The sequence below is a fragment of the Salmo trutta genome, chromosome 17 (genome assembly GCF_901001165.1).
Source record: "Salmo trutta chromosome 17, fSalTru1.1, whole genome shotgun sequence".
Taxonomy (NCBI): Eukaryota; Metazoa; Chordata; class Actinopteri; order Salmoniformes; family Salmonidae; genus Salmo; species Salmo trutta.
In genome coordinates, this window is record NC_042973.1 from 22,512,460 (window position 1) to 22,537,405 (window position 24,946).

General features: G+C 44.3%; 4 protein-coding genes and 2 long non-coding RNA genes across 10 annotated transcripts in view; 3 read left to right on the forward strand and 3 right to left on the reverse strand.

The window, feature by feature from the left end:
- The window catches only part of LOC115151861 (protein NDRG4), a 37,933-nt gene extending 36,015 nt beyond the window's left edge, over window positions 1-1,918 (forward strand). For 3 of the 5 annotated variants that reach the window (XM_029696165.1, XM_029696168.1, XM_029696169.1), the window contains 3 exons: window positions 137-188; window positions 528-566; window positions 1,673-1,918. In XM_029696165.1, the coding sequence (XP_029552025.1) occupies window positions 137-188; window positions 528-566; window positions 1,673-1,821 (240 nt within the window). In that variant the 3' untranslated portion in view covers window positions 1,822-1,918. The remainder of the gene's footprint in view (window positions 1-136; window positions 189-527; window positions 567-1,672) is intronic. The other 2 variants (XM_029696166.1, XM_029696170.1) reach the window with 1 other exon arrangement.
- A 2,695-nt stretch (window positions 1,919-4,613) lies between these two features.
- On the reverse strand, window positions 4,614-8,250 carry LOC115151860 (olfactomedin-4). Its single transcript, XM_029696164.1, has 5 exons — window positions 8,124-8,250; window positions 7,854-7,973; window positions 7,161-7,379; window positions 5,732-5,885; window positions 4,614-5,608 (listed from the first exon to the last, which is right to left on the reverse strand). The coding sequence occupies exons 1-5, from the start codon at window positions 8,181-8,183 to the stop codon at window positions 4,776-4,778; spliced, it is 1,386 nt and encodes a 461-aa protein (XP_029552024.1). The 5' UTR covers window positions 8,184-8,250; the 3' UTR covers window positions 4,614-4,775.
- A 4,851-nt stretch (window positions 8,251-13,101) lies between these two features.
- On the forward strand, window positions 13,102-14,407 carry LOC115151862 (uncharacterized). The gene is made up of 2 exons (XM_029696171.1): window positions 13,102-13,144; window positions 13,324-14,407. Exon 2 carries the CDS (start codon window positions 13,406-13,408, stop codon window positions 14,192-14,194), a length of 789 nt encoding a protein of 262 aa, XP_029552031.1. The 5' UTR covers window positions 13,102-13,144; window positions 13,324-13,405; the 3' UTR covers window positions 14,195-14,407.
- A 310-nt stretch (window positions 14,408-14,717) lies between these two features.
- LOC115151279 (myocilin-like) lies at window positions 14,718-15,481 on the forward strand. The gene is given in 3 exon segments (XM_029695226.1): window positions 14,718-14,769; window positions 14,877-15,066; window positions 15,068-15,481. Coding segments are annotated over 3 exon segments (453 nt in total). The 3' UTR covers window positions 15,279-15,481.
- Window positions 15,482-17,628: 2,147 nt separating this feature from the next.
- LOC115151863 (uncharacterized) lies at window positions 17,629-18,641 on the reverse strand. The gene is made up of 2 exons (XR_003867379.1): window positions 18,192-18,641; window positions 17,629-18,099 (listed from the first exon to the last, which is right to left on the reverse strand). It is a non-coding gene; the product is annotated as an uncharacterized LOC115151863 (long non-coding RNA).
- Window positions 18,642-19,194: 553 nt separating this feature from the next.
- Window positions 19,195-24,946, reverse strand: part of LOC115151864 (uncharacterized) — a 6,661-nt gene continuing 909 nt past the window's right edge. The window contains exons 2-3 of the long non-coding RNA XR_003867380.1: window positions 21,486-21,656; window positions 19,195-19,442 (exon numbers count right to left, since the gene is read on the reverse strand). This is a non-coding gene — a long non-coding RNA (uncharacterized LOC115151864). The remainder of the gene's footprint in view (window positions 19,443-21,485; window positions 21,657-24,946) is intronic.

Below are 24,946 nucleotides of genomic sequence, written 5' to 3' on the forward strand. Positions count from 1 at the left end.
CTGCCACCATGAGAGGGTTGTCTCTATAGGACTCACCACAGCACTCCTCAGAGGTCATTGACCTCATCTGGGGTCAGGGTTACACAGAGTCTAAGGAGGTCAAGTTTCTTACCCTATTCTCCTTGTTGTTTTATAGCCTGGAAAACTGTCCGAAGCATTCAAGTACTTCCTCCAGGGGATGGGCTACAGTAAGTATCTAGAACCAGATTACAATCATTTGTCACATATGAGTGAGTGTATGAGACTGTGTGTGTGTTGGTTTGTGGTCTCTCAGAAACTAGGCACCACTGCCTTGATTGAGTTTCTCTCTCCATACTGTACCTTAGAAATACATTGTTCTTCCCCCTCGTGTGTTTTAATCCTCTGTTTAGACTCTGGCTGTACGTTGCGTTGTTCTGAATGTGAGACCGTGTTCTGACTGTGTTGTGAATATGTTGTGAATACAGTATGTTGTTTGGTTTGGTGTGATGTCTATTGCAGGGACCTGTTGTGTTAATCTTGCCCTCTGTTTTCCTGCCTTCTCTCAGTTGCGTATGTGAAGGATCGGAGGTTGAGTGGAGGGCCAGGTATTTCCTGTTTGCTGTTCACCTCTGACCTCTGACCTCCTCTCTTTTTCCCCTACATGTGCAGTGATGATGCTCTGATCACACATCTGCCTTTTGACTTATTATAAAATGTTCTTTGTTTTAGCGCTTGATATCTGGTCTTTGGCAATCTTAAAGATTTTATTACATTTTGTATTTATTTTCTAAATGCGTTTTTCCTCAGCCTAAGGAAAAATATGCTATTGCTACTTTTTTCCCATCCCTGCCATTGCATTCCCTATCTTGCTCTTTGCATGGCATACAGTTAATTATGATCCAGTGTTGAACACTCATTGGCACATTGTAGTGTCCAAGTGAAGCAACTTTTTGAGAAATATTTGCATGGAAACGACTAGGATAGAACTTGTCATATTTTAAATGGAGAATTATAGCCAATAGGCATGTTTTGAAGTACCTGCCTTTACTGCAGCTAAATGGATGAGCATGTGCACTGGGATTATGTGCCTCCATGGAAAACATACCTTCAGACTGAGCTCCCAAAGTGTTAGGACTGCTACTTCCCAAGTTGAAGATTTTTGGTAATTGTTACACAAGGTTCATGTTTTCCATGCAATAAAATGGTCATAGCTCTACTCTAAGACAATTGCAAAATCTTCCCAGATAAGTTCAGGAGCAGGATAACGCTTGCAGGAGGGGTAGCTGACGGAGATCAACTCCTCTGCAGCGTTCAGACTTTCCTCCCAGTCCCACTGCATGGTCCTGCTGTACTGTAGCAGGGGGAATGTGTCTGCATGCAGAGTTGCAGGCACATGTTGATGGCTTTACAGAAACTCTGAAGCATCCATAGCTAGCAGGAATGTTTGTTACAGCTAGCTGCCTTGCCGCACTAGCGGCTTGGGTGTTACTTTTCAGTTTACACATTGGCATGTTGTCCCATTTCTCCCAGTGGTTAGCTCATACTGACTTAGCTTTGTCATTGTTTAAATGCAAATATTGTCTTCCCCTCTTTTGTTCTTTCTTTCTCTCTCTCTCTCCCTCCATCCACCCCCCCTCTCTCACTCATTCTCTTTCCTTCTCCCTCCCTCCCTCCCTCTCCCTCTCTCTCTCTCTCTCTCTCTCTCTCTCAGTGCCCTCTGCCAGTATGACCCGTCTGGCCCGCTCCCGGACGGCCTCCCTGACCAGTGGCAGCTCCATTGAGAGCTCTCGTATCCGGGGTTTTACACACTCTGACAGCAATGAGGGCCAGGTCAGCCACACCATGGAAGTGTCTTGCTGAACCCCCACACACACACAGACAGACGTGGGTTGGAGATAGGGACAGATAGAGAGAGAGAGAGGGAAAGAGTGAGAGAGAGAGAGAGAGGTAGAGAGAGAGAGAGAGAGAGAGAGAGGGAAAGAGTGAGAGAGAGAGAGAGAGAGAGAGAGAGAGAGAGAGGTAGAGAGAGAGAGAGAGAGAGAGAGAGAGAGAGAGAGAGAGAGAGATAGGAGTTTCTACTTTTAAATGGTTGGTGGAGGATGTCTTCTCTATCTATCTCTCTGTCTTTGTTGTAGTATTACCCCAAATCCCTCAGTATTTGACAACTTCTGTCACCTCCTCCCCTCATTGTAAAAACTGACACCAACGTATTACTCTTTCCCTTAAACTTCATAAGCAGTTTTGCTTTTGTGTGTCATTTCTGTTTTGCTCAGTGTCTTCTCCCCTTTGCCTTTTCCTCCCCTTGCCCTAAACCTGCCCCCCTCCTCCCTTCACTCACACCCTGAGCCCCATCTGCCCCCTGGCACCCTCACCCCTCCACTCAGACCCCTCCCACACTCATTCGCTTGTCTGCTGAAAATCTCTGTGAGGTGATCAATGATGGTAGTTAAGTGGGTTGTATGTAGTCAGTGAAGGTCGTTGGTCATTGGAGAAAAGACATGCTAGCAAGAGGACATGTTGTTGTAGTTGGTACTATTCATGCTATTTGTCTTGAACGATAGGACAGCAGAGATTATGGGCCTTTGTCTGGGAGGTCCCAGATTTGACAGAAAGCAGCACACAACCTATTATATTTTAGAGAGTTTTACATCACACAGTGGATATGCCTCTCTAACTGAAGGATGCATCAGTGTCACAGGCACTAGTATTCCCACACCACATCCCATGCCATGTGGCTTTCCCATTGATTGTCATACAGAAGCATAAATTAACCTAGTGTGATTCTATATACCCATATAGCCACTAGTAGGAGCATCCATTCCTAAATAGTTAGTGTGTCCACGGTCATCTCCACCTCCCCAACATGGAAGTGGTTCTGCTGAGGATCGGTTCTTAATGGTCCCCCAAATGACAATCACATTTTGACCCAAACCAAACCAGACCTAGGCACCAAGGCAGAATCCGTTAGATGTGAGATGTTCTTCTCTCATGTCAGCACCACAGGACGGGACTATAGCTGGCCTCTCCTTCTACAGCACTCAGCCCCACACAAAGAATATACCAAAGCTACACACACACACTTACCTATGAGGGCTGGGCTCTGTAAGGGAACCGAGCCAAAGTATATCGGCACTTCTTGACACAGTAGCACAAAACACACGCGTGCCCACACAAACGCACGCATACACGCAAACACACTGTCAATGTGTCATCACAAAACAAATGTTATTGTATTTACATCCATACCCATGCATAACTTACATAGAGAATCAATATCCTAACATCCCACAGATCTTTTTCCCAATGATATTGAGCTGGAATACTGGTCGTTGTGACTGTAGAGGCTAGGTGTGTGCTGCTAGCTGCTGAGATGGACTACCCATTGAGTCAGGCTAGTCCTTTGAGGAACTGGGGTCCCTGACAATTTGCACAGTAAAATTTTTATTTGCATTCCTTATTTTCAGTAACTGCTCCCTGTCGTCTATTTGAATGTCAATCTCTCTGTTTCCCCCAACAGGGGTGAAGTGGGATAACTACTACCGCAGGGGTGCTTCCTGGGACTGTCTGTAAGGGGCAGGGCTTTTTTGGAGCCCATTGCTCCAAGCTCAGAATGTAGGGCAACACCCACCCCCAACCACCTCCAACCAAAACCACAAGCTTCCCCGCCCCTCACAGACACATCCAGTCGTGCCAAAAGGGCTATCAGCTGAGGTCACTTTTCTGTTCATAGTGCTGCCTAGCAACAGTGTGCCAATGTGCAAGGGACCCCAGGGGGGCTGCAGCGAAGATTGTAGGAAAGAGCGAGGGATGAGGAGAGATTCTATCTGGATGAATGAGGCATTTTCATTTGTGAAGATGCAGAGTGTAAGAGCGATGGGTCTACAAAATGTTCTGAACGGGGATAATAGAGGGGTGATAAAACATGTAAAATGGGCTTTGGTGAGAGGATATTGGGACAAGTCATAACAACAAACACTCCTTTCTACTCCTCCAATCTGTTTGCATGCACTGGAGTGTGATATTCAACGTTGTGAATTTCATGAATTTCATTCATTTTCTCTCTGTAAGACTACTGTTGCTGTCATTTTGCCCTCTTCCTCAGTCTCAAACATACTGCCTAGGGGGCCCTGAATGTAATTTGCCCCATTGAAGTGCTGTACAGTATAGTCAAAGTGCCCCCTTCCACCCACCCACCGCCATTACCCCCTAGGGCTTGTACCTGCTATCCTGACCACCCTACCCTACACCCCAAATCCTTCCACATCTTCCTTGTACTGTAGATACTCACTGTTTTTAGAACAGGCTAACTGAAAGAGCACTCCAACACTATTGTATTGTGACACATTCCGCATTTTGGTTCATCTTTCCTTGAGTTCCTCTTTTTATATAACAATAGAATGGAGTTATCTGTGGTATTATTGGTCCTCGTGTATTATCATTACCACAGTATTATTGATTGATTTATATTGAGGAAAAAGTTGTTTTCTGACTGTTTGGTTTCACAGGAGTCTCCCCAGCATTGTTTCTGTTCACAGAGATAGTAGGGTTGAATCTTATCTGCTTCGTCATAAAATGTGAAATGTAAAGTTGAAATATATGTACTGTAAGTGGTCTCTGTCCATGTATTGAACATGTAATGAAAAACAAATAAAAACTGTCAGCATAGTCACATGTTTAATCATGGATTTGCATTTCTTTGCAACACTGGTTTTATAAAAAATTATTGACCATGTGTTTTTCTCTTGCTTCCACTGATGCTGGAGGGGGTAAAGATCTGCACACAACAAAATACACACTGTCAAGTTATATAAAGTTTACCCAAAATGAACCTTGTAGGAAACAACCATCGAATCACTGTAGGCATACAGCATGTGGTCAACAGGGCTGTAGTTGAGGGACTGGATGTTGGTGGACATTTTCTTGATCTCCATACCGATGTCATAACGCTCCCGGCCGCTCACAGTATCAAAGGAGTAGAAGATCTCCTCTGCTTCCTTACTCAGGTATCGCGTGGCGTAGAGCACACCGCACGCCATAAAGGTGTTGGTCACAGCACGCTTGTGAGCTGAAGTGGTCCAGGTCCGGCCCAGGGTGGGAGGACTGTCAGGGACCACCTCAGCGAGGACCAGGTTACCAAAGTTATCAGGGCTGCTGTAGATCACCCAGACACCAGACTCATCAGTAGCCAGGTCCATGTCAGTGTAACCATAACAAGCATCCAGATGGCAGAAGTTGAACTTGCTGTTGAACCCTGTACCTTTGGGTAGGTCCATGGTGGTGACTGTTTTTGCTGTGATGTTGAAGCGGCAGACAGCGTCCTTGTTGTAGCAGTTGTAGTAGAGGGCGTCCCCATACATTACAACGTTAGGCCCCTGGATGGTGTTGGTGGTGGGGTTGGAGGAGTGAATTGCCACACTGCCTGGAACACTGACCCCCACAACCAGAGAGCTCAGGCTGCTATAAAGTCTCACAAAGTTAGAGAAGACATTGCTTGAAGTCAAAGGCACTATCCAAAACCAGCTCTCCTTCCCTGCAGCAGGTTTGGGGTCGCGACCCCAGGAGCCATAAGCATATGAGGCACCATACTCAGTGACTGAATATGTGTTGGGACCAGTCACGCTCCGGAGGTGTCCCAGGGGACAGTTTCCTACATGAGACACAGAATGAACATGATGACAGTGACACCAGAGTATCAAAAAACTCTTCAAATGCAAAAAGTTTTAGATTTCAATACAGGCGTTGCTGTGGGAGAAGGCATGAGAAGACAAACCAGGTGCAGGTTCAGGGGGTGGGGCAGTAGGATGGTGGCCGTTCTGGCACTGGTCCAAGTCCCTCCTCAGACGTTTGTTAACCTCCTTTCCCCTGACCACCTGCATGTTGTCAAATTTCTCCAGCTTCCCCATCTCTTCTTTGAGCTTCTGCAGCTGGGAAGAAGAGCACCTGATCATTCCTCAACACATATAATCAAACTGAGCATCGACCTGGCCGGGGTATCGTGGAATGACATTGACCTCATCCCGTCAGTAGATGATGCCTGGCTATTCTTTAAAAGTGCCTTCCTTACCATCTTAAATAAGCATGCTCCACTCCAAAAATGTTGAACTAGGAATAGATATAGTCCTTGGTTCACTCCAGACCTGTCTGCCCTTGACCAGCACAAAAACATCCTGTGGCGTTCTGCATTAGCATCGAATAGCCCCCGTGATATGCAACTTTTCAGGGAAGTTAGGAACAAATATACACAGGCAGTTAGAAAAGCTAAGGCTAGCTTTTTCAAACAGAAATTTGCATCCTGTAGTACTAACTCAAAAAAGTTCTGGGACACTGTAAAGTCCATGGAGAATAAGAGCACAAATTATCTGCCGAAATTGTTGCAACCCCTATTACTAGCCTGTTCAACTTCTCTTTCGTATCGTCTGAGATTCCCAAGATTGGAAAGCTGCCAGGTCGTAGCATGCGCTCCAGCAGGTATATCTCACTGGTCACCCCCAAAGCCAATTCCACCTTTGGCCGCCTTTCCTTCCAGTTCTCTGCTGCCAATGACTTGAACGAACTGCAAAAATCTCTGAAGCTGGAGACTCATATCTCCCTCACTAGCTTTAAGCACCAGCTGTCAGAGCAGCTCACAGATCACTGCACCTGTACATAGCCCATCTGTAAACAGCCCATCTATCTACCTACTTCATCCCCATACTGTATTTATTTATTTATCTTGCTCCTTTGCACCCCAGTATCTCTACTTGCACATTCATCTTCTGCACATCTACCATTCCAGTGTTTAATTGCTATATTGTAATTACTTCGCCACCATGGCCTATTTATTGCCTTAACTTACCTAATTTGCACTCACTATATATAGACTTTTTGTTTTCTTTTGTTCTACTGTATTATTGACTGTATGTTTTGTTTATTCCATGTGTAACGCTTTATCTTGGCCAGATCGCAGTTGCAAATGAGAACTTGTTCTCAACTAGCCTACCTGGTTAAATAAAGGTGAAATAAAATTTACAAAAGAAAATTGACACTTCTTTACAACACCTCTAAACTCATACTGTATATGGTAGTCATACATGTTCATACAGTATATAATGTAACTATAATGCATTTTTAATCAGATGTGGCATGACCATTGCTAAGGTAAAGTATTTTAGGCAACTTCTTGAGTAAAATAGAGTTTGAGCTCCAGTAAGGCTCCTTACCTGTTCAGCAGTGTCTGTGTTGAGGCGTTGGTGGCTGTGAGTGGTACTGTTGAGTTTGGCGATGAGGTTCTGGATCACAGACAGTTCGTTCTCTATGACCTGAAGAGACACCGTCCCATACAGATCCCCATCGTCCTCCTGCTCCAGCACTGACACATCAGCTTCCAGCTGGGGTAGACGCCTCTTCAGACCCAGCAACAGACCCTCCACCTCCATAGCCTACAGGTGAACAGGAGATACACTCTTTGGAAAAAAAGGTACTATGTAGAATCTAAAAGGGTTATTTGGCTGTCCCTAGAGAAGAACCCTTGAAGAACCCTTGATAGTTCCAGATAGAACCCTTTTGGTTCCAAGTAGAACTGTTTTGGGTTCCATGTAGAACCCTTTCCATAGCATGGAACCCACAATGGTTCTACCTGGAACCAAAAATAGTTCTACCTGGAATCAAAACTGGTTTTACCTGGAAGCAAAAAGGCTTCTTCTTTGGGGACAGCAGAATGACCCTTTTGTAGGGAACATCTGCTATTACTTTATTTACTTTTATACACAATGAAATGTGAAATATCTGCTTCTTCTTATTTGATTCACAATTAAATTATGTGAAATATCAGAGATCTGTTTCTCACTATTTGTAGTAATTATTTTAGAGAAAGTGGGAATTTAGAAATAGGATTTCCGAAGCATGTCTCTTACCTGCTGTGGAGTGATGTTTTTAGTGCACTTTGAGGCACCGTTCTCTACAGTCTGCAGCTTGTCATGAGGGAAGGGGTGCTCAGAGTTCTTCAGGTCACACACACAGTCACTGGGCGAAGACTGGGAGAAATGAGAGAGCAAACAATATTATAGTACACACCTGCAGAACATTATTGACATTTTTTTTTTTAAAGATTTTGCTGTTGCTTATTGTTCCTACATGTCATATAGAAAACATGTATTCTGGGCTGAGCAGGACATTGTCCTTACCTGAGGGAGGATGGAGACAAGCCCAGTGAACATCAATGTGAACACCAGAGAGGACTTCATGTTTGGCCAGAGGACAGTGTGGATGTGAGACCAGTTGCTCTAAGAACCATGTAAATATGAAAGGGGATCTGTGACTCTCTCTTGTGCAATATGCCACAAGGCATGTGGTGGGTGGTGCTGATGAGAATAACGGTAAGAGAAGAAAAATAGGGAAGACAAAAATGATGAGAATAAAATTTTTGGAGTATGTCTTGTGTGTGGTAAGGAAGAAATCAGGAACAGAAACTAAACATGTTTGTGTGACATGACAACTACTTCTGTTCAAGAAGGTGACGGGAGAGATGATAACCTGATTACTCAACAGCTTAACATAACTTACTCTCAGTTCCACTGTTTGCCACACTTGGTTTGTGCTCTTCAATGGGCTCTTCAGTGCGGGCCGTTCTACTGCCAGTGTTCGTCTGTGGAGATTGGATGGCCGTGTGCTCGATTGTATGCACCTGTCAGCAACAGGGTGTCCACATACTTTGCCTTCCATAAAATAAAGAACACCTGTTCTTCATCAATCCCATTTGATCTTTGGAGATGACAGATTCTAGCTATACACTTTAGTGAGCAGCTCGAGCCTATGTTCAGTAGAGATGTGAGGCCATAAGAGCCATTTTAGTGTTTAAAGGAGTATCACTTTCAAAATATGAGGCAGTAGTGGGGTTAGCTTATCTGGAAACCATCTGGGGCTAAGGCATTTCCCACTACACAAGACACATAATGCTTGGGTGATTGCACAGAATGCCTCCAGCTCAGAATCAGTGTAGATATGCTGGTGTGTAAATGTATCCACAATGCACAACATGTTTCATACCATATTTTTGGTGAAATGTGGACCTCAGCAAAGTGGGTTGTGCAGTAAGGGAAATGTGAATTGCACAGAGGTACAAATATGGAACATTGTTCCCGTCACTGATTCCACCACAAACCCAGCACATGTCCATATTTTGGTTTGATGGTTTCAAATGTGTATTTACATAGACAGAACTGCCTTCTACAGCAAAAGTATTAACATCTGTGGATTTGTGCATCCGTGAATGTGTGTGTGCTTAAAATACAATGTTGTTCCTTTTAATTTCAGTGTGCCGTGTGTACTCTAATGCTGACCATGTTCTTGGTCCTGTTACTCCTGACATCCACTGTGAGTTCTGTTCTTTGTCCACACTGCCTGTCTACTGTTTTATGTTTCCTATCTCATCTAATACATTTTTTAAACTTCCACAGGTTTATGATCATTGTTACTAAAGCAAACCTCAAACGTTCTTATGGTTATGTGCCATGTATTACTTATTTCTGAAGGATTTACAGTGTTTTAATTTGGGTGTATGTAAATAGAATAGCATGCTTTTCTCTGCATACTGTGCATGTGTATACAAAGGGTAATGGTGATGATCAGCACATCCCTGGCCTCAAACAGGATGACTTGTATTCATGCCAGGTGAACAGTATCTCGGCCCAAGTTCTCCAACAGGACCCAAGCAATTCTGAAAGTACATGCAATTTTTGCATGTGTTCCATTGCAAACTGTCATAAACATAAAGCTCTCGGCTACTAGTGCTAGCCTCTCTACACTGGCTTCCTGTTAAGGCAAGGGCTGATTTCAAGGTTTTACAGCTAACCTACAAAGCATTACATGGGCTTGCTCCTACATATTTTTCCGATTTGGTCCTGCCGTACATACCTACACATACGCTATGGTCACAAGACGCAGGAATCCTTACTGTCCCTAGAATTTCTAATCAAACAGCTGAAGGCAGGGCTTTCTCCTATAGAGCCCCATTTTTATGGAATGGTCTGCCAATCCATGTGAGAGACGCAGACTCGGTCTCAACCTCTCTAGGGTATGTGGGACGAAATCGTCCCACCTACTCAACAACCAGTGGAATCCCGTGGCGCGATATTCAAATACCTTAGAAATGCTATTACTTCAATTTCTCAAACATATGACTATTTTACACCATTTTAAAGACAAGACTCTCGTTAATCTAACCACACTGTCCGATTTCAAAAAGGCTTTACAATGAAAGCAAAACATTAGATTATGTCAGCAGAGTACCCAGCCAGAAATAATCAGACACCCATTTTTCAAGCTAGCATATAATGTCACATAAACCCAAACCACAGCTAAATGCAGCACTAACCTTTGATGATCTTCATCAGATGACACTCCTAGGACATTATGTTATACAATACATGCATGTTTTGTTCAATCAAGTTCATATTTATATCAAAAACAAGCTTTTTACATTAGCATGTGATGTTCAGAACTAGCATACCCACTGCAAACTTCTGGTGAATTTACTAAATTACTCACGATAAACGTTCACAAAAAACATAACAATTATTTTAAGAATTATAGATACAGAACTCCTTTATGCAATCGCTATGTCCGATTTTAAAATAGCTTTTCGGCAAAAGCACATTTTGCAATATTCTGAGTAGATAGCTCGCCATTACGGGCTAGCTATTTTGACACCCACCAAGTTTGGCACTCACCAAACTCAGATTTACTATAAGAAAAATTGGATTACCTTTGCTGTTCTTCGTCAGAATGCACTCCCACGGCTTCTACTTCGAAAACAAATGTTGGTTTGGTTCAAAATAATCCATAGTTATGTTCAAATATCCTCTGTTTTGTTCGTGCGTTCAAGACACTATCCGAAGGGTGACGCGCCTGGCGCGTTTCGTGACAAAAAATGTCAAAATATTCCATTACCGTACTTCGAAGCATGTCAACCGCTGTTTAAAATCAATTTTTATGCGATTTTTCTCGTAAAAAATCGATAATATTCCGACCGGGAAAGCCTGTTTTCGTTCAAAGACTAAAAATCTAAAATGGACTCTTCTCGTGCATGCGCGCCCCAGTCTCATTGTTCTCTGATCGACCACTATCCAAATGCGCTACTGTTTTTCAGCCATGGCCTGCAAAGTCATCATTCAACGTTCTGCCGCCTTCTGAGAGCCTATGGGAGCCATAGGAAGTGTCACGTTACAGCAGAGATCCTCAGTTTTCAATAAAGAGAGTGTAGAAGGCCAAGAAATGGTCAGAGAGGGCACTTCCTGTAAGGAATCTTCTCAGGTTTTTGCCTGCCATATGAGTTCTGTTATAGTCACAGACACCATTCAAACAGTTTTAGAAACTTTAGGGTGTTTTCTATCCAAATCAAACAATTATATGCATATTCTAGTTTCTGGGCAGTAGTAATAACCAGATTAAATCAGGTACGTTTTTTATCCGGCCGTGCAAATACTGCCCCCTACCCTAGAGAGGTTAAGTCTTTATTGAAGACTCATCTCTTCAGAAGGTCCTGTGATTGAGTGTAGTCTGGCCCAGGAGTGTGAAGGTGAACGGAAAGGCACTGGAGCAACGAACCGCCCTTGCTGTCTCTGCCTGGCCGGTTCCCCTCTCTCCACTGGGATTCTCTGCCTCTAACCCTATTACAGGGGCTGAGTCACTGGCTTACTGGTGCTCTTCCATGTCGTCCCTAGGAAGGGTGCATCACTTGAGTGGGTTGAGGCAACCCCCCTTGGGTTGTGCCGTGGGGGAGATCTTTGTGGGCTATACTCAGTCTTGTCTCAGGATGGTAAGTTGGTGGTTGAAGATATCCCTCTAGTGGTCTGGGGGCTGTGCTTTGGCAAAGCGGGTGGAGTTGTATACTGCCTGTTTGGCCCTGTCCGGGGGTATCGTCGGACGGGGCCACAGTGTCTCCCAACCCCTCCTGTCTCAGCCTCCAGTATTTATGCTGCAATGGTTTGTGTCGGGGGCTAGGGTCAGTCTGTTATATCTGGAGGATTTCTCCTGTCTTATCCGGTGTCCTGTGTGAATTTAAGAATGCTCTCTCTAACTCTCTCCCTCTGTTTTCTCTTTCTCGTTTTCTCTTTCTTTCTCTCTCTCTCTCTCAGAGGACCTGAGCCCTATGACCATGCCTCAGGACTACCTGGCCTGATGACTCTTTGCTGTCCTCAGTCCACCTGGCCGTGCTGCTGCTCCAGTTTAACTGTTCTGCCTGCGGCTATGGAACCCTGACCTGTTCACCAGACATGCTACCTGTCCCAGACCTGCTGTTTTCAACTCTCTAGAGACAGCAGGAGTGGTAGAGATACTCTGAATGATCGGCTATGAAAAGCCAACTTACATTTACTCCTGAGGTGCTGACCTATTGCACCCTCGACAACCACAGTGATTATTATTATTTGACCCTGCTGGTCATCTATGGACATTTGAACATCTTGGCCATGTTCTGTTATAATCTCTACCTGGCACAGCCAGAAGAGGACTGGCCACTCCTCATAGCCTGGTTCCTCTCTAGGTTTCTTCCTAGGTTCTGGCCTTTCTAGGGAGTTTTTCCTAGCCACCGTGCTTCTACACCTGCATTGCTTGCTGTTTGGGGTTTTAGGCTGTCACGTTGTGACAAAGCCACTTTGACATGATCCCACTCTGCAGCAGTAGGCCTAACAGAAACATTGCTAGACCAATTCCTCTCTTTCTAAATGTTCAACTAAAGGGGAATTACACAAAAAAAATCTAAAACATTATTATTTCTTACCTAAAAATTGGTATTCTGATGTGATTTAAGCATTGACATGGACTCAGAACACCCATTTACATCGTTTATCTATTAGTAATCGTAAAATTGAGAGTAAAACACTGAATGTAAAAAATAAATAGGACAGGAAAAATAAAACACAGAAAACAGAATTCCAGAAAATAATTTTTTGGGGCCCCTTATAGTTGTTTATTAACCATTGTTTTGATATGCATATTAACAGAAAACACATATTGTACACCAAGGACCTGGGGAAGAGTTGCTGGGTCGAAGAATGTGCATATTTGAAAGATATATAAAAAAAAAAAGTAGCTCTCATGCTAGAAAAGGTTGGAGACCCCTGGTCTAGGCGTTCCCTGGCCTGAAGTTCGAGGGGGTTATGCAGCTGGTGCAGGACTGTGGAGACTTCCTGCAAAAACATCACTGGTAAGGCGTGTAACAGTGGGCTAGGTGTTTTACAGTGGGCTATGATTATGTTCTGACATGGTTTCCTGTTCCATAAACAACATAACCATGGACATATGATCAAAATCAAAACAATGTTTTGCGGTAATCAGTGTGCATTTTAAGTTGATTGATATTTTAATTTCTCAACTGATTGTTAGATGATGCTTTCCAACGAGAGGCTTCCTCAGATCCAGGCTTTCCAACGAGAGGCTTCCTCAGATCCAGGCCACTATTGAGAACATGACTTCTAGCCTGGAGCCGAACCAGTACCTGAACGACCAGGGTCTGTACACCTCCCTACACCTGCGTCAGCTAGCCAAGGAACTGAGGCCGTACCAGTACCTGAACGACCAGGGTCTGTACACCTCCCTGCACCTGCGTCAGCTAGCCAAGGAACTGAGGCCGTACCAGTACGTGAACGACCAGGGTCTGTACACCTCCCTGCACCTGCGTCAGCTAGCCAAGGAACTGAGGCCGTACCAGTACCTGAACGACCAGGGTCTGTACACCTCCCTGCACCTGCGTCAGCTAGCCAAGGAACTGAGGCCGTACCAGTACCTGAACGACCAGGGTCTGTACACCTCCCTGCACCTGCGTCAGCTAGCCAAGGAACTGAGGCCGTACCAGTACCTGAACGACCAGGGTCTGTACACCTCCCTGCACCTGCGTCAGCTAGCCAAGGAACTGAGGCCGTACCAGTACCTGAACGACCAGGGTCTGTACACCTCCCTGCACCTGCGTCAGCTAGCCAAGGAACTGAGGCCGTACCAGTACCTGAACGACCAGGGTCTGTACACCTCCCTGCACCTGCGTCAGCTAGCCAAGGAACTGAGGCCGTACCAGTACCTGAACGACCAGGGTCTGTACACCTCCCTGCACCTGCGTCAGCTAGCCAAGGAACTGAGGGAGCTGGAGGCTTCATACACCAAGACAAGCCAAGTGATCAGACTAAAAAAAATGGACCAAAGAGGCACATACAGTATAGTCCACTTTATTACACGTCATCTTGGTCAATCTTTTTTTGGATGATTTTATTTGATCTTTTATAAACAATACAAAACATTCACATCATAGAAACATCAACTACATCACACCTGCCCAGACCCACAAGCACACACCCCCCATCTCCAGCGCCCGCATCACTCTCCGCCACATAGCCTCAAACTGCACCATTTTGTATTTCTCTCTGTCGCCCACGCACTTTACATAATAAAGCATTTGAGCTTTCCATTGCATTAACAACGGAGGATTGGTTGATTTCCAGTTTTCTAAGTATACATTTTTTAAGATCTTGGCCAATCTAACACATAACAACACCAACCCTGCCTCTCAACCTAAAATGATATAGATTAATTACAACATGTAATACAATCTAGCCGAAGCGGTTATCAATGCATCTCAGATGGGTAAGAAATGAGTGCTTGCAAAGGCCTTTCTCTGGGTACTCTAATGTGTCATGTGCTAATAATGTCTCTTCACTGTGTGTCTCCCAGATCGATACGATATGTAAGGAGATAGATACTGTAGGATGCATTTGTCAAACACCTTTAACATGAAGATGGTGGAAGAAAAGTGCAGCTTTCTGAAGAATGGCATGGAGTCCTGTAGGACAATCCTAGATCAGTTCATAAATGAGTGTACATGTGAGTTTCTGAGAGACAGCTCAGATACCTTAGGCCAGCATTTCCCAAACTCGGTCCACACCCCGAAGACCAGGAGGGTAGTGAGGACTTCTACTGTATTCAGCCCCTTGTGACCAGCCACAGACTGGGGAACATCATTCGCTGTTACAGCCCCTATGACAACTTCATGACCTCCAAGAACCACGAGGATGTGTCCTTGGCACCGTCCCACAGCCTTGCTAATGCCATCCAGGGCTCCGGCACCGTGGTATGGTGAGGCAGTGTTCTATAACTGCTACGACTCCGCTGAGCTGGCCCGCTATGACCTACAGACCAAGGTCACAAGTCGTCTGAAGATACCTGACGTCGGCTACAACAACCAGTTCCCCTACTGCTACTACAACTGTAAAGACTGGACTGACATCGACTTTGCTGCTGATGAGACCAGGTTTACCTACAGCACCGGGGTAACCATGGAAACCTGGTGCTGAGCCAGCTAGACAGTTCCTAATATTCTGTACACTCAGTATAGAAACAGTGTGAACTCTGTGAGAATTTCTAATTTTGCTGTTTTTCTGCTTATCTTTATAATGTTGACTTCTTCCTAAAGAAATAAAATCACAGCGATGTTAAATAAGGTTTGGCTAGAATTAGACTTGAAATGTCTTGAAGTGCTATAAACATGATAAACACACTGAATTGGGCTCTAAATTATTTCATTCTGTCACGCTTGTCGTTGGAAATGGAGGATCAAAATGCAGCAGGTATGTGTACGCTCATCTTGACATTTATTTACTCAAAATGAACATACAAAAATAACGAAACGAACGACGAAACAGTCTTGAAAGGCTCACTCAGCAAAACAAGAAACAATCTCCCACAAATGCACAGACAAACACACCCAACTAATATAGGACTTCCAATCAAAGGCAACACCAAACAGCTGCCTTCAATTGGAAGTCCACCCCAATTAACCCAACATTGAAACACACAGAAATACATAAACATAGACCACAACTCAAAACCCTGAAATAATAAATCAAACGCCCTCCTAACTAACACACCACCCTGAACCACATAAAACAAATACCCTCTGCCACGTCCTGACCAAACTACAATAACAATTAACCCTTATACTGGCCAGGACGTGACAGTACCCCCCCCCCCTTAAAGGTGCTAACCCCGGAAGCACCTTAACAAAAAAAGAAAAAACCACAACCCCAAACAACAAAACAAATTTCCCCTCTACTAAAAGGGAGGGAAGGGAGGGTGGCTGCCGTCAACGACGGCACTGTGCTACACCCCCCCTCCCCAACTCACCTATATCAGGAGGTGGCTCCAGTTCTGGCCGTTCCAGGCAGTCGGGCCACTCTGGCAGTTCGGGGCAGTCTGGCCACTCCGGGGCAGTCTGGCCACTCCGGGCAGTTCGGGGCAGTCTGGCCACTCTGGCGACTGTTGACTGGCGGGCAGCTCTGGCGACTGTTGACTGGCGGGCAGCTCTGGCGACTGTTGACTGGCGGGCAGCTCTGGCGACTGTTGACTGGCGGGCAGCTCTGGCGACTGTTGACTGGCGGGCAGCTCTGGCGACTGTCGACTGGCGGGCAGCTCTGGCGACTGTTGACTGGCGAGGCTGGGTTTACGCACTTGAAGCCTGGTGCGTGGTGCTGGTACTGGGCGTACCAGATTGGGAACACGCACCTCCATGCTAGTGCGGGGAGCTGGCCTGAGGCTCCATTCTTGCCCCGCAAAACTCCCCTTGTGCCCCCCCAAAAAAATTATTGGGGCGGCCTCTCGAGTATCCTAAACTCCTCCATCGCCCTGGAAACGCTCCTCCTTAGCTCTGCCCACGTCCATCCTTCCTCCTCGTTCCTCTGCTGCTTGGTCCTGGTGAGGTGGGAGATTCTGTCACGCTTGTGTTGGAAATGGAGGACCAAAACCCAGCAGGTACGTGTACGCTCATCTTGACATTTATTTACTCAAAATGAACACACCAAAACGAAACGACCGACGAAACAGTCTTGAAAGGCTCACTCAGCAAAACAAGAAACAATCTCCCACAAATGCACAGACAAACACACCCAACTAATATAGGACTTCCAATCAAAGGCAGCACCAAACAGCTGCCTTCAATTGGAAGTCCACCCCAATTAACCCAACATAGAAACACACTCACTAGACTACACATAGAAATACATAAACATAGACCACAACTCAAAACCCTGAAATAATAAATCAAACGCCCTCCTAACTAACACACCACCCTGAACCACATAGAACAAATACCCTCTGCCACGTCCTGACCAAACTACAATAACAATTAACCCTTATACTGGCCAGGACGTGACACATTCAGTCAGGCATTCACTTTTATTTCCTCAAAGCAACTGAGGTAGACACACAGTGCAGCACAATAGTCTGAATGAAATACGGTTAAATTACACACACACACACACACACACACACACACACACACACACACACACACACACACACACACACACACACACACACACACACACATATGTACACACACGGGCCTTGTGTAGCCTTGAAGTATCCATAATAGTGCTCTTGTTTCCTGCAAAAAAGATATTGAAATAAATCCTTTTTAAAAGCCACTAGTTATGAGCCCTTTGTCCAAAATAGAAAGTACTATTTCAATAACTCTTGTTCTGTAAATATTGTACCAGAATCTTCTTAGGCTTGACTCCAGTTTCAGCTTCCATCTCCTACATCTCTGCATCCAATGACAGGTCTAAAGGACTGGGAGGCGAGCTGATAGTTTCATGGGGAGATTCTGGGTCATTCTGGTCAGAATCATCTAAAAACAGAACACCCTTATAGCAAAGTAATACTGTTTAATGTCACATTCAAACATAGTTATACAGTAATGTTTAAAAACTGCTTATCAGTAACCGATATCAGTAACCTAGTATGGTCAGCAGAGGGTGCTGGGAGAACTAATGACAGGGAACAAAAGAACACACATTAGAACATGTATTCAAAGCTAAAAACACTGACATGAGTCGCAAATCACCTGCCTCTCTAGAAGCTGTCGCGTCTTCCTTAGTTTATACTCCAAGAACTGCTGTTCTATACACATATACAGAGCACATGAATGAATACCTTAGAATTCTATACAGCATTGTGGATAAGTCTGATCACAACTACCGTAAGTAGGGCCTGATACTGACAGACACACACTACTGTGGCCAAGAAACCAATGTGAAACAGACCTACTCTGTGCCGTCGCTCTCTCTCCTTGTCCAACTCATTCTTTAGAGTGTCCACTTCTCTCCTCTGTACCTCCAACTGAATGTGTTAACACAAATATATTGAATGTACAGTTATCTAGCAGGGCTTTATATTCCATAAAATATCCTCATATGGCTGGTTAGTCTCACCTGTTCTCTAAGGGTCTCTCTGACCAGCCTTGTCACACACACTGCCTGCTGCTGGTAGGCTGCCAGGGCCTTGGTCCTCCTGACAGAGATAAAGACACAACAATTAGCATCTGACAGGGCACAACCCTGACAAGCAAGGCACATCGTAATGTGTGGTCTTATGTTATGATGACACTCTCTCAGTGTATGTAGAGAAACATTTGTATTTTTTATTTTACTTTTATTTTACGAGGCAGGTCAATTAAGAACAAAGTACGGCCTGTATGAGGCAAAAAAAAGCCAGTAATAATACTGAGACATTTCTGTGTAACTTATGTGTTACTTTATATACTCTCTGCTCTAATAAACAATGTTAACCAGGGGTGGTCTGTATGAGCACAGCGGTATAGCACCATGCTGTGTGCTCAGCTCACGCCATCTCCAGCTCCAGCTCCATCTCTATCTCCATCTCCAGCTCCATCTCCACCTCCAGCTCCATCTCCAGCTCCAGCTCCAGCTCCATCTCCAGCTCTACCTCCAGCTCCAGCTCCATCTCCATCACCACCTCCAGCTCCATCTCCAGCTCCAGCTCCAGCTCACGCCATCTCCATCTCCAGCTCCAGCTCCAGCTCCAGCTCCAACTCACGCCATCTCCATCTCCATCTCCAGCTCCAGCTCCAGCTCACGCCATCTCCATCTCAAGCTCCAGTTCCAGCTCCAACTCATGCCATCTCCATCTCCAGCTCCACCTCCAGCTCCAGCTCACGCCATCTCCAGCTCCAGCTCACGCCATCTCCAGCTCCATCTCCAGCTCCAGCTCCAACTCACGCCATCTCCATCTCCAGCTCCAGCTCCACCTCCAGCTCCATCTCCAGCTCCAGCTCCAGCTCCGGCAGCATCAAGGAAAACCCTGGGTTACGGCTCTCTGACTCTGAAGAATGAGAGGAGAGAGGACATGTTACGGCTTCATTGATATGGCCTGTACTGAGCTCCCTGTGTGGTTCATGTGAGGTGGCTCACCGGTGGTGGAGGGAGATAGGTAACTCATTAGCGTGGTGTTGGTCCATTCATCCCTCACTTCTCTGATGAAAGAGTTAGATGTAAACAACACCATGGACTGGTGGTGGTGATGTGTTTCAGTACCGGAACTTGTCGTTGAGCAGGGCATCGTCAGTGAGGCCACAGCGTGAGAAGAAGTCCACCGCGTGCGTCTGTGTCAGCGTGAGAAAGGAACGCATCGTAGGCCCCACACACAGACTGGGTCTTCAGTAGCTGACCACCACAGAGGGACACAGAGAACAAAGGTATGCTTTTGAAATACTGCACCATCATCACAAACAGATGTTGATGGTAGAACTGGGATTGACATTTACAACCATGTGAAATATTGCAGTGTGAAAAGCTGTAAGCCCTCTCATGGCCAGCAGGGGAGCTCTAACCACACACAGAGACAGAGCAGATCAGAGGTGCTGAGGGACTGTGGCAGCAGCCAGCGCGCTGCCCTGATTTGGCTGACACACCCTAGCTCCTGACATAATAACAGACTGCTGGTCCATAGTTAAAGAAAATGTACATTCTGTATAGTTCACTCTCTATGGTTACAGTAAACTGACCTTTCATTATGTATCACTTTTAGTTAGTAATATTGTTTTTAACTGGATTTGCCTACTATTCTTTCATCTTGCTCCTTCCTATTTTTCAAACCAGCATAGCCCAACATTACAGAGATAATTTCCCTAATTTCAGGTTCTCACTAAAGCAGGGTTTACATAGCTACTGGGAAACAATATATCCCACTGAGCTGAGAAACACATGCCCCAGCCCCACCCTACCTCTATGATGTGGTGACCCACTCCACAGTTCCCATAGAACTTCCTGGTAGCCATTAGAGATAACTGTAGCACCTTCTCTCCCATTGACCTGACAGGTAAAGGAGGTCAGTCGTTTTTTTGTTTTTCAGTTAGTGTTATTTGTTGCTTTCACTCAATATTGTCTTTCTGACTCATGTCCCTATTTCTGCCAATAGCCATTACTATAGCGGTAATGCACATGATGACCACTACTATCATCCCCATTACCAGTAATGCTCTTATTCTCTGCATCGTATGCATTAGTGATGACCCCCACCAGTTATGGTCATTAGCTAGCTAGCATCTATGCCTGAGTTGATCACTCTCTTTATGGCCATTAATGTCTCAGTTAATACTGATTGTTATGTCCATAAGTAACCGCTGGGGTAATACCAGGTTAAAAGCTTAATACTTCCACATTGGATTAATATTACTGTTTCTATTTTAGGAGCACATGCAATGGACTGGTGAGGGGCTAAAGCAGCAGAGCTGAACCACTCCTAAGCTGCAAACTCTCTTTCTCTCTGTCCTCAGGATTCACTTTACTGGACAAACTGTGAACGTGTGGCGGCTGGGATCAGAATGGCAGAGGGGGAGGTGGTGTGAGCCTGGCTGCCATGTTGAAGCCATTGGCATGGAGATAAGATGGGAGGGTGGGGGCAGCAGTGGAAAGGGAAGCAGTATGCCACTGCTGCTGCTGCTCTCTCATTGGGAGGTAATTACACACTACCTCCCTCACAGCGCAGCATTCAGTTCAGACATCCTCTGGAAATAGACACAGGCGAGCTGAGAGAGGGTGTGGGAGGGATGCAGGCCACAAAGGGTGGGACCCAGACCTGATTTACAGAACGGGACTTATAATAACAAGGCCTCTTTCATTTTGAAGATATAAATAAAAAAACTATTTTAAAAACCTGGAGGGAATCCACTCAGTCCAAGAGGAGAGGATGGATGGAAATGTGAATGCCTGCTAGCTAGACACGGTACCCAGTCTGTTCCCTATCCTAACTGGGTAATTGTGTTTTAGGGCATTTGGCCTTGAGGCTAAAACATTCAGTTTATTATGTCCTGCCTGAGTCATAAAAATGTGGGTTCAAATAGAATGTTTAAAAAATTGTTTATATAGTACCCCTCATTTTTTGAATGTGTAAAAACAGAGACAGGTTCTCTGGAATTGCTACGATGTTGACATAAGACTGAAAAAGGAGAAATAACAGAAAACAGATTTGGGGAGAGAAATGTAGTTGAAGACACACAAGGAAATTATGTTTCTTTGACAAAACCTCAGCAAAAAGTTTAGTATCTCTATGTTTGAGGTGTAACCTGTCCAAAAACCCTATCACTTCATACTTGATCATATTCCTCCATTACATTTTGACTGTAATCATTTTCATTTTAGCACAGTACTGTATGTCCCTTTGTATCTGATATATTGCACTTGCCTTCATTTCATACTGCTACTCACAATGTCTTTAATTTGTACGCTGCAGCCCCTACGATGAGTGACTCAGCTCCCACGACTGTGGGCAAGATCTGTTGTTCGTCTCCTGGAGCCTCTCTCTGTGCCCTCCTCTCCCGTGCCCTGGCCAGGAACTCCTCCAGCCCCATACAGAAGGTCTCCCACGCAGACGCAGGCCTGCAGGGATGGAACACTGCACAGTTTAGACTCACAGAGATGGACTGACTCTGCCAAATAATCCTTCTACCATCAGAGGAATAAAGGAATAGCTAGGTAATAAGATGCTTATAAGACACTCTTAGAAGCTAGGCCTAAGAGAACTGACACTATGAAATACAGACTATTATACACGCTAATGAGACACACCGAGGCACACAAGATAGTAAACAAAACTATAAGGTTTTTCACTACAAAACACAACCCGATGTGAAGCCATGTCTCTGACATGTCTGCGGACTGATAATTAATCAGCAAAATAGTGTCTACACACACTGCATTGAATGTCAGGGTTCTATACTATAATACTTTCATGCTCTGAGAGCTCTGAGTAGTAGTACTTCAGCTCTCTGGGACATCACCTTATACTCAATTGTATTTCAGTGCTCAGAAATAGAGTAACTTCATACTGATCGGTATGGGTTTGTTTCTGCCTATGATAATGCCGTACTGCAGGCAAGAACTGGGCAGTGGGTGTTTTTATATGGGCTCTCCCTTCCAGGAAATGTCATCTCCAAATCATCAGTGCTGATGGTAATGGAACAGAGTTTCTAAACCCACAGGCGCAACATCGCAAGACTTCCAGGAAAGCTTGTGAAACAGACCAAACAGACCAAGCCGGGGTTTGGAGTTTGAGAAGTCAATGAGAGAATTCATTAGTTGTTCATTTTCTTGAAATCTAAAGGTACAACCTAGATCTGAGCCAATGTCTTAAGTAGTTGAACATGTTATTACTCCAACCTCGTGAAAGTGACAAACTGACACGTTTTCATTTTCGTCAAAAACAACTTTATATTGAAGGAATGCCTTTGATTTGACAGCCTGCAAATGCGCAGTTTGGTGCGAGACGACCGTTAGACCCGATGACGTGTTTCTATGCATGAGCTCAGCTAGCCAACGTCGCCATGACACCGCCTACAAGTGTGATCGGGGATTTCTATTGGAGAAGCAGTTTTAGCCTATCTTCATACTGTACTGTCTTTGGTAGTAGGGTCTGGTCTGCTCTACTGCAGGGGTGGGCTAAGTTCTAGGCGGACAAGTGAGAGCACTTGGCTGACAGCAGTGTCCTCACAGCCCCGTAATCTCATTATCTTTAATAGAGTAGCTCTTGTTAGCCAGGTCTAGCCTTGGGTTTACTTTGCCCTAATTTATCATTCATGTCAATTAGAATCACATCAAAAGGCAGTGACACAACCTTACAGCTACCAACACACTCACACATGCACTCTCACACACACACATACACTACCGTTCAAAGGTTTGGAGTCACTTAGAAATATCCTTGTTTTTGAAAGTCTAACTAATTTTTTGTCCATTAAAATAACATAGAATTGATCCGAAATACAATGTAGACAATGTTAATGTTGTAAATGACTATTGTAGCTGGAAACGGCTGATTTTTTAATGGAATATCTACATAGGCGTACAGAGGCCCATTATCAGCAAACATCGCTCCTGTGTTCCAATGGCACGTTGTGTTAGCTAATCCAAGTTTATCATTTTAAAAGACTAATTGATCATTAGAAAACCCTTTTGCAATTATGTTAGCACAGCTGAAATGTTTTGTCCCTGATTAAAGAAGCAATAAAACTGGCCTTCTTTAGACTAGTTGAGTATCTGGAGAATCAGCATTTGTGGGCTCGATTACAGGCTCAAAATGGCCAGAAACAAAGCACTTTCTTTCTTATGCAGAGTTGCAAAGAAAAAGCCATATCTCAGACTGGCCAATAAAAAGAAAAGATTAAGATGGGCAAAAGAACACAGACACTGGACAAAGAAACTCTGCCTAGAAGGCCAGCATCCCGGAGTCGCCTCTTCACTGTTGACGTTGAGACTGGTGTTTTGCTGGTACTATTTAATGAAGCTGCCAGTTGAGGACTTGTGAGGCGTCTGTTTCGCAAACAAGACACTAATGTACTTGTCCTCTTGCTCAGTTGTGCGCCGGGGCCTCCAACTCCTCTTTCTATTCTCGTTATAGACGGTTTGCGCAGTTCTGTGAAGGGAGTAGTACACAGCGTTGTATGAGATCTTCAGTTTCTTGGCAATTTCTTGCATGGAATAGCCTTCATTTCTCAGAACAAGAATAGACTGATGAATTTCAAAAGAAAGTTCTTTGTTTCTGTTGCTGATAATGGGCCTCTGTACGCCTATTAAGATATTCCATAAAAAAAATAAAAAAATACAACAACAAAAAATCAGTTTCCAGCTACAATAGTCATTTACAACATTAACAATGTCTACACTGTATTTTGGATCAATTTTATGTTATTTTAATAGACAAAAAATGTGCTTTTCTTTCAAACCAAGGACATTTCTAAGCAACCCCAAACTTTTGAACGGTAGTATATATGCGCACAAGGACACACACAAGCACAGCATATTGACACAGCAAGCTGACAACTCACAGTCCTAAGAACACATAGACCATTCTACAACTTACGTAATATACTCTAACAGTACGATGCTACCCACCGGGCACAGACATCAGTTCAATGTCAAATTTTTTATTTACATTTCATTGAGTTGTCAACTAATGTGAATTCAAAGTGAAATCAACCCAAACAATTATACAAATTCCAGAAATTCCTTTAGATTGATGACTTTTTGCAAATCCAACCAGTTTTCCACGTTGATTCAACCATATAATATGGATTTTTTTTGTTTCATTGACGTGGAAACAATGTTAATTCAACCCGTTTGTGCTCAGTGGGTAACATCTAAACACATTTAAATAACTATCTTTAAACAAAAAGGGTATGTCTGCCATGCCCTGCTATTCCAGAGCAGGGGTCCCCTTCTGTTTGTACGTGTCTTTCAGCCCATCCCATCTAAGGCATCATCCCCATCAAGGCACCATCCCATTCTCTACGCTTTATGGTTCCCCTGAGGATCCACCTTTATATGGTATTCATCTATCTGTGGGACTGATTAACTAATTGAGTTGTTTGGAAATGGATGCCACAGAGCATTACTTATTAATAGACTTGGTGGTCACTTCAACCCTGTATTGAGACCAATAAATATAATTGCCATGGTACTCACTGCAGAAAAGCAGTGAGTACCATTTTGAGTAAATCCTATATTTCATTCATTTACTCTTTTGTTAATTCATTCATTCGTCTGTCTTAAATGCTTGAAATGCTTAAATGCTTGAAATGCTTGTACTCACTGCAGAAAAGCAGTGAGTACCATTTTGAGTAAATCCTATATTTCGTTCATTTACTCTTTTGTTAATTCATTCATTCGTCTGT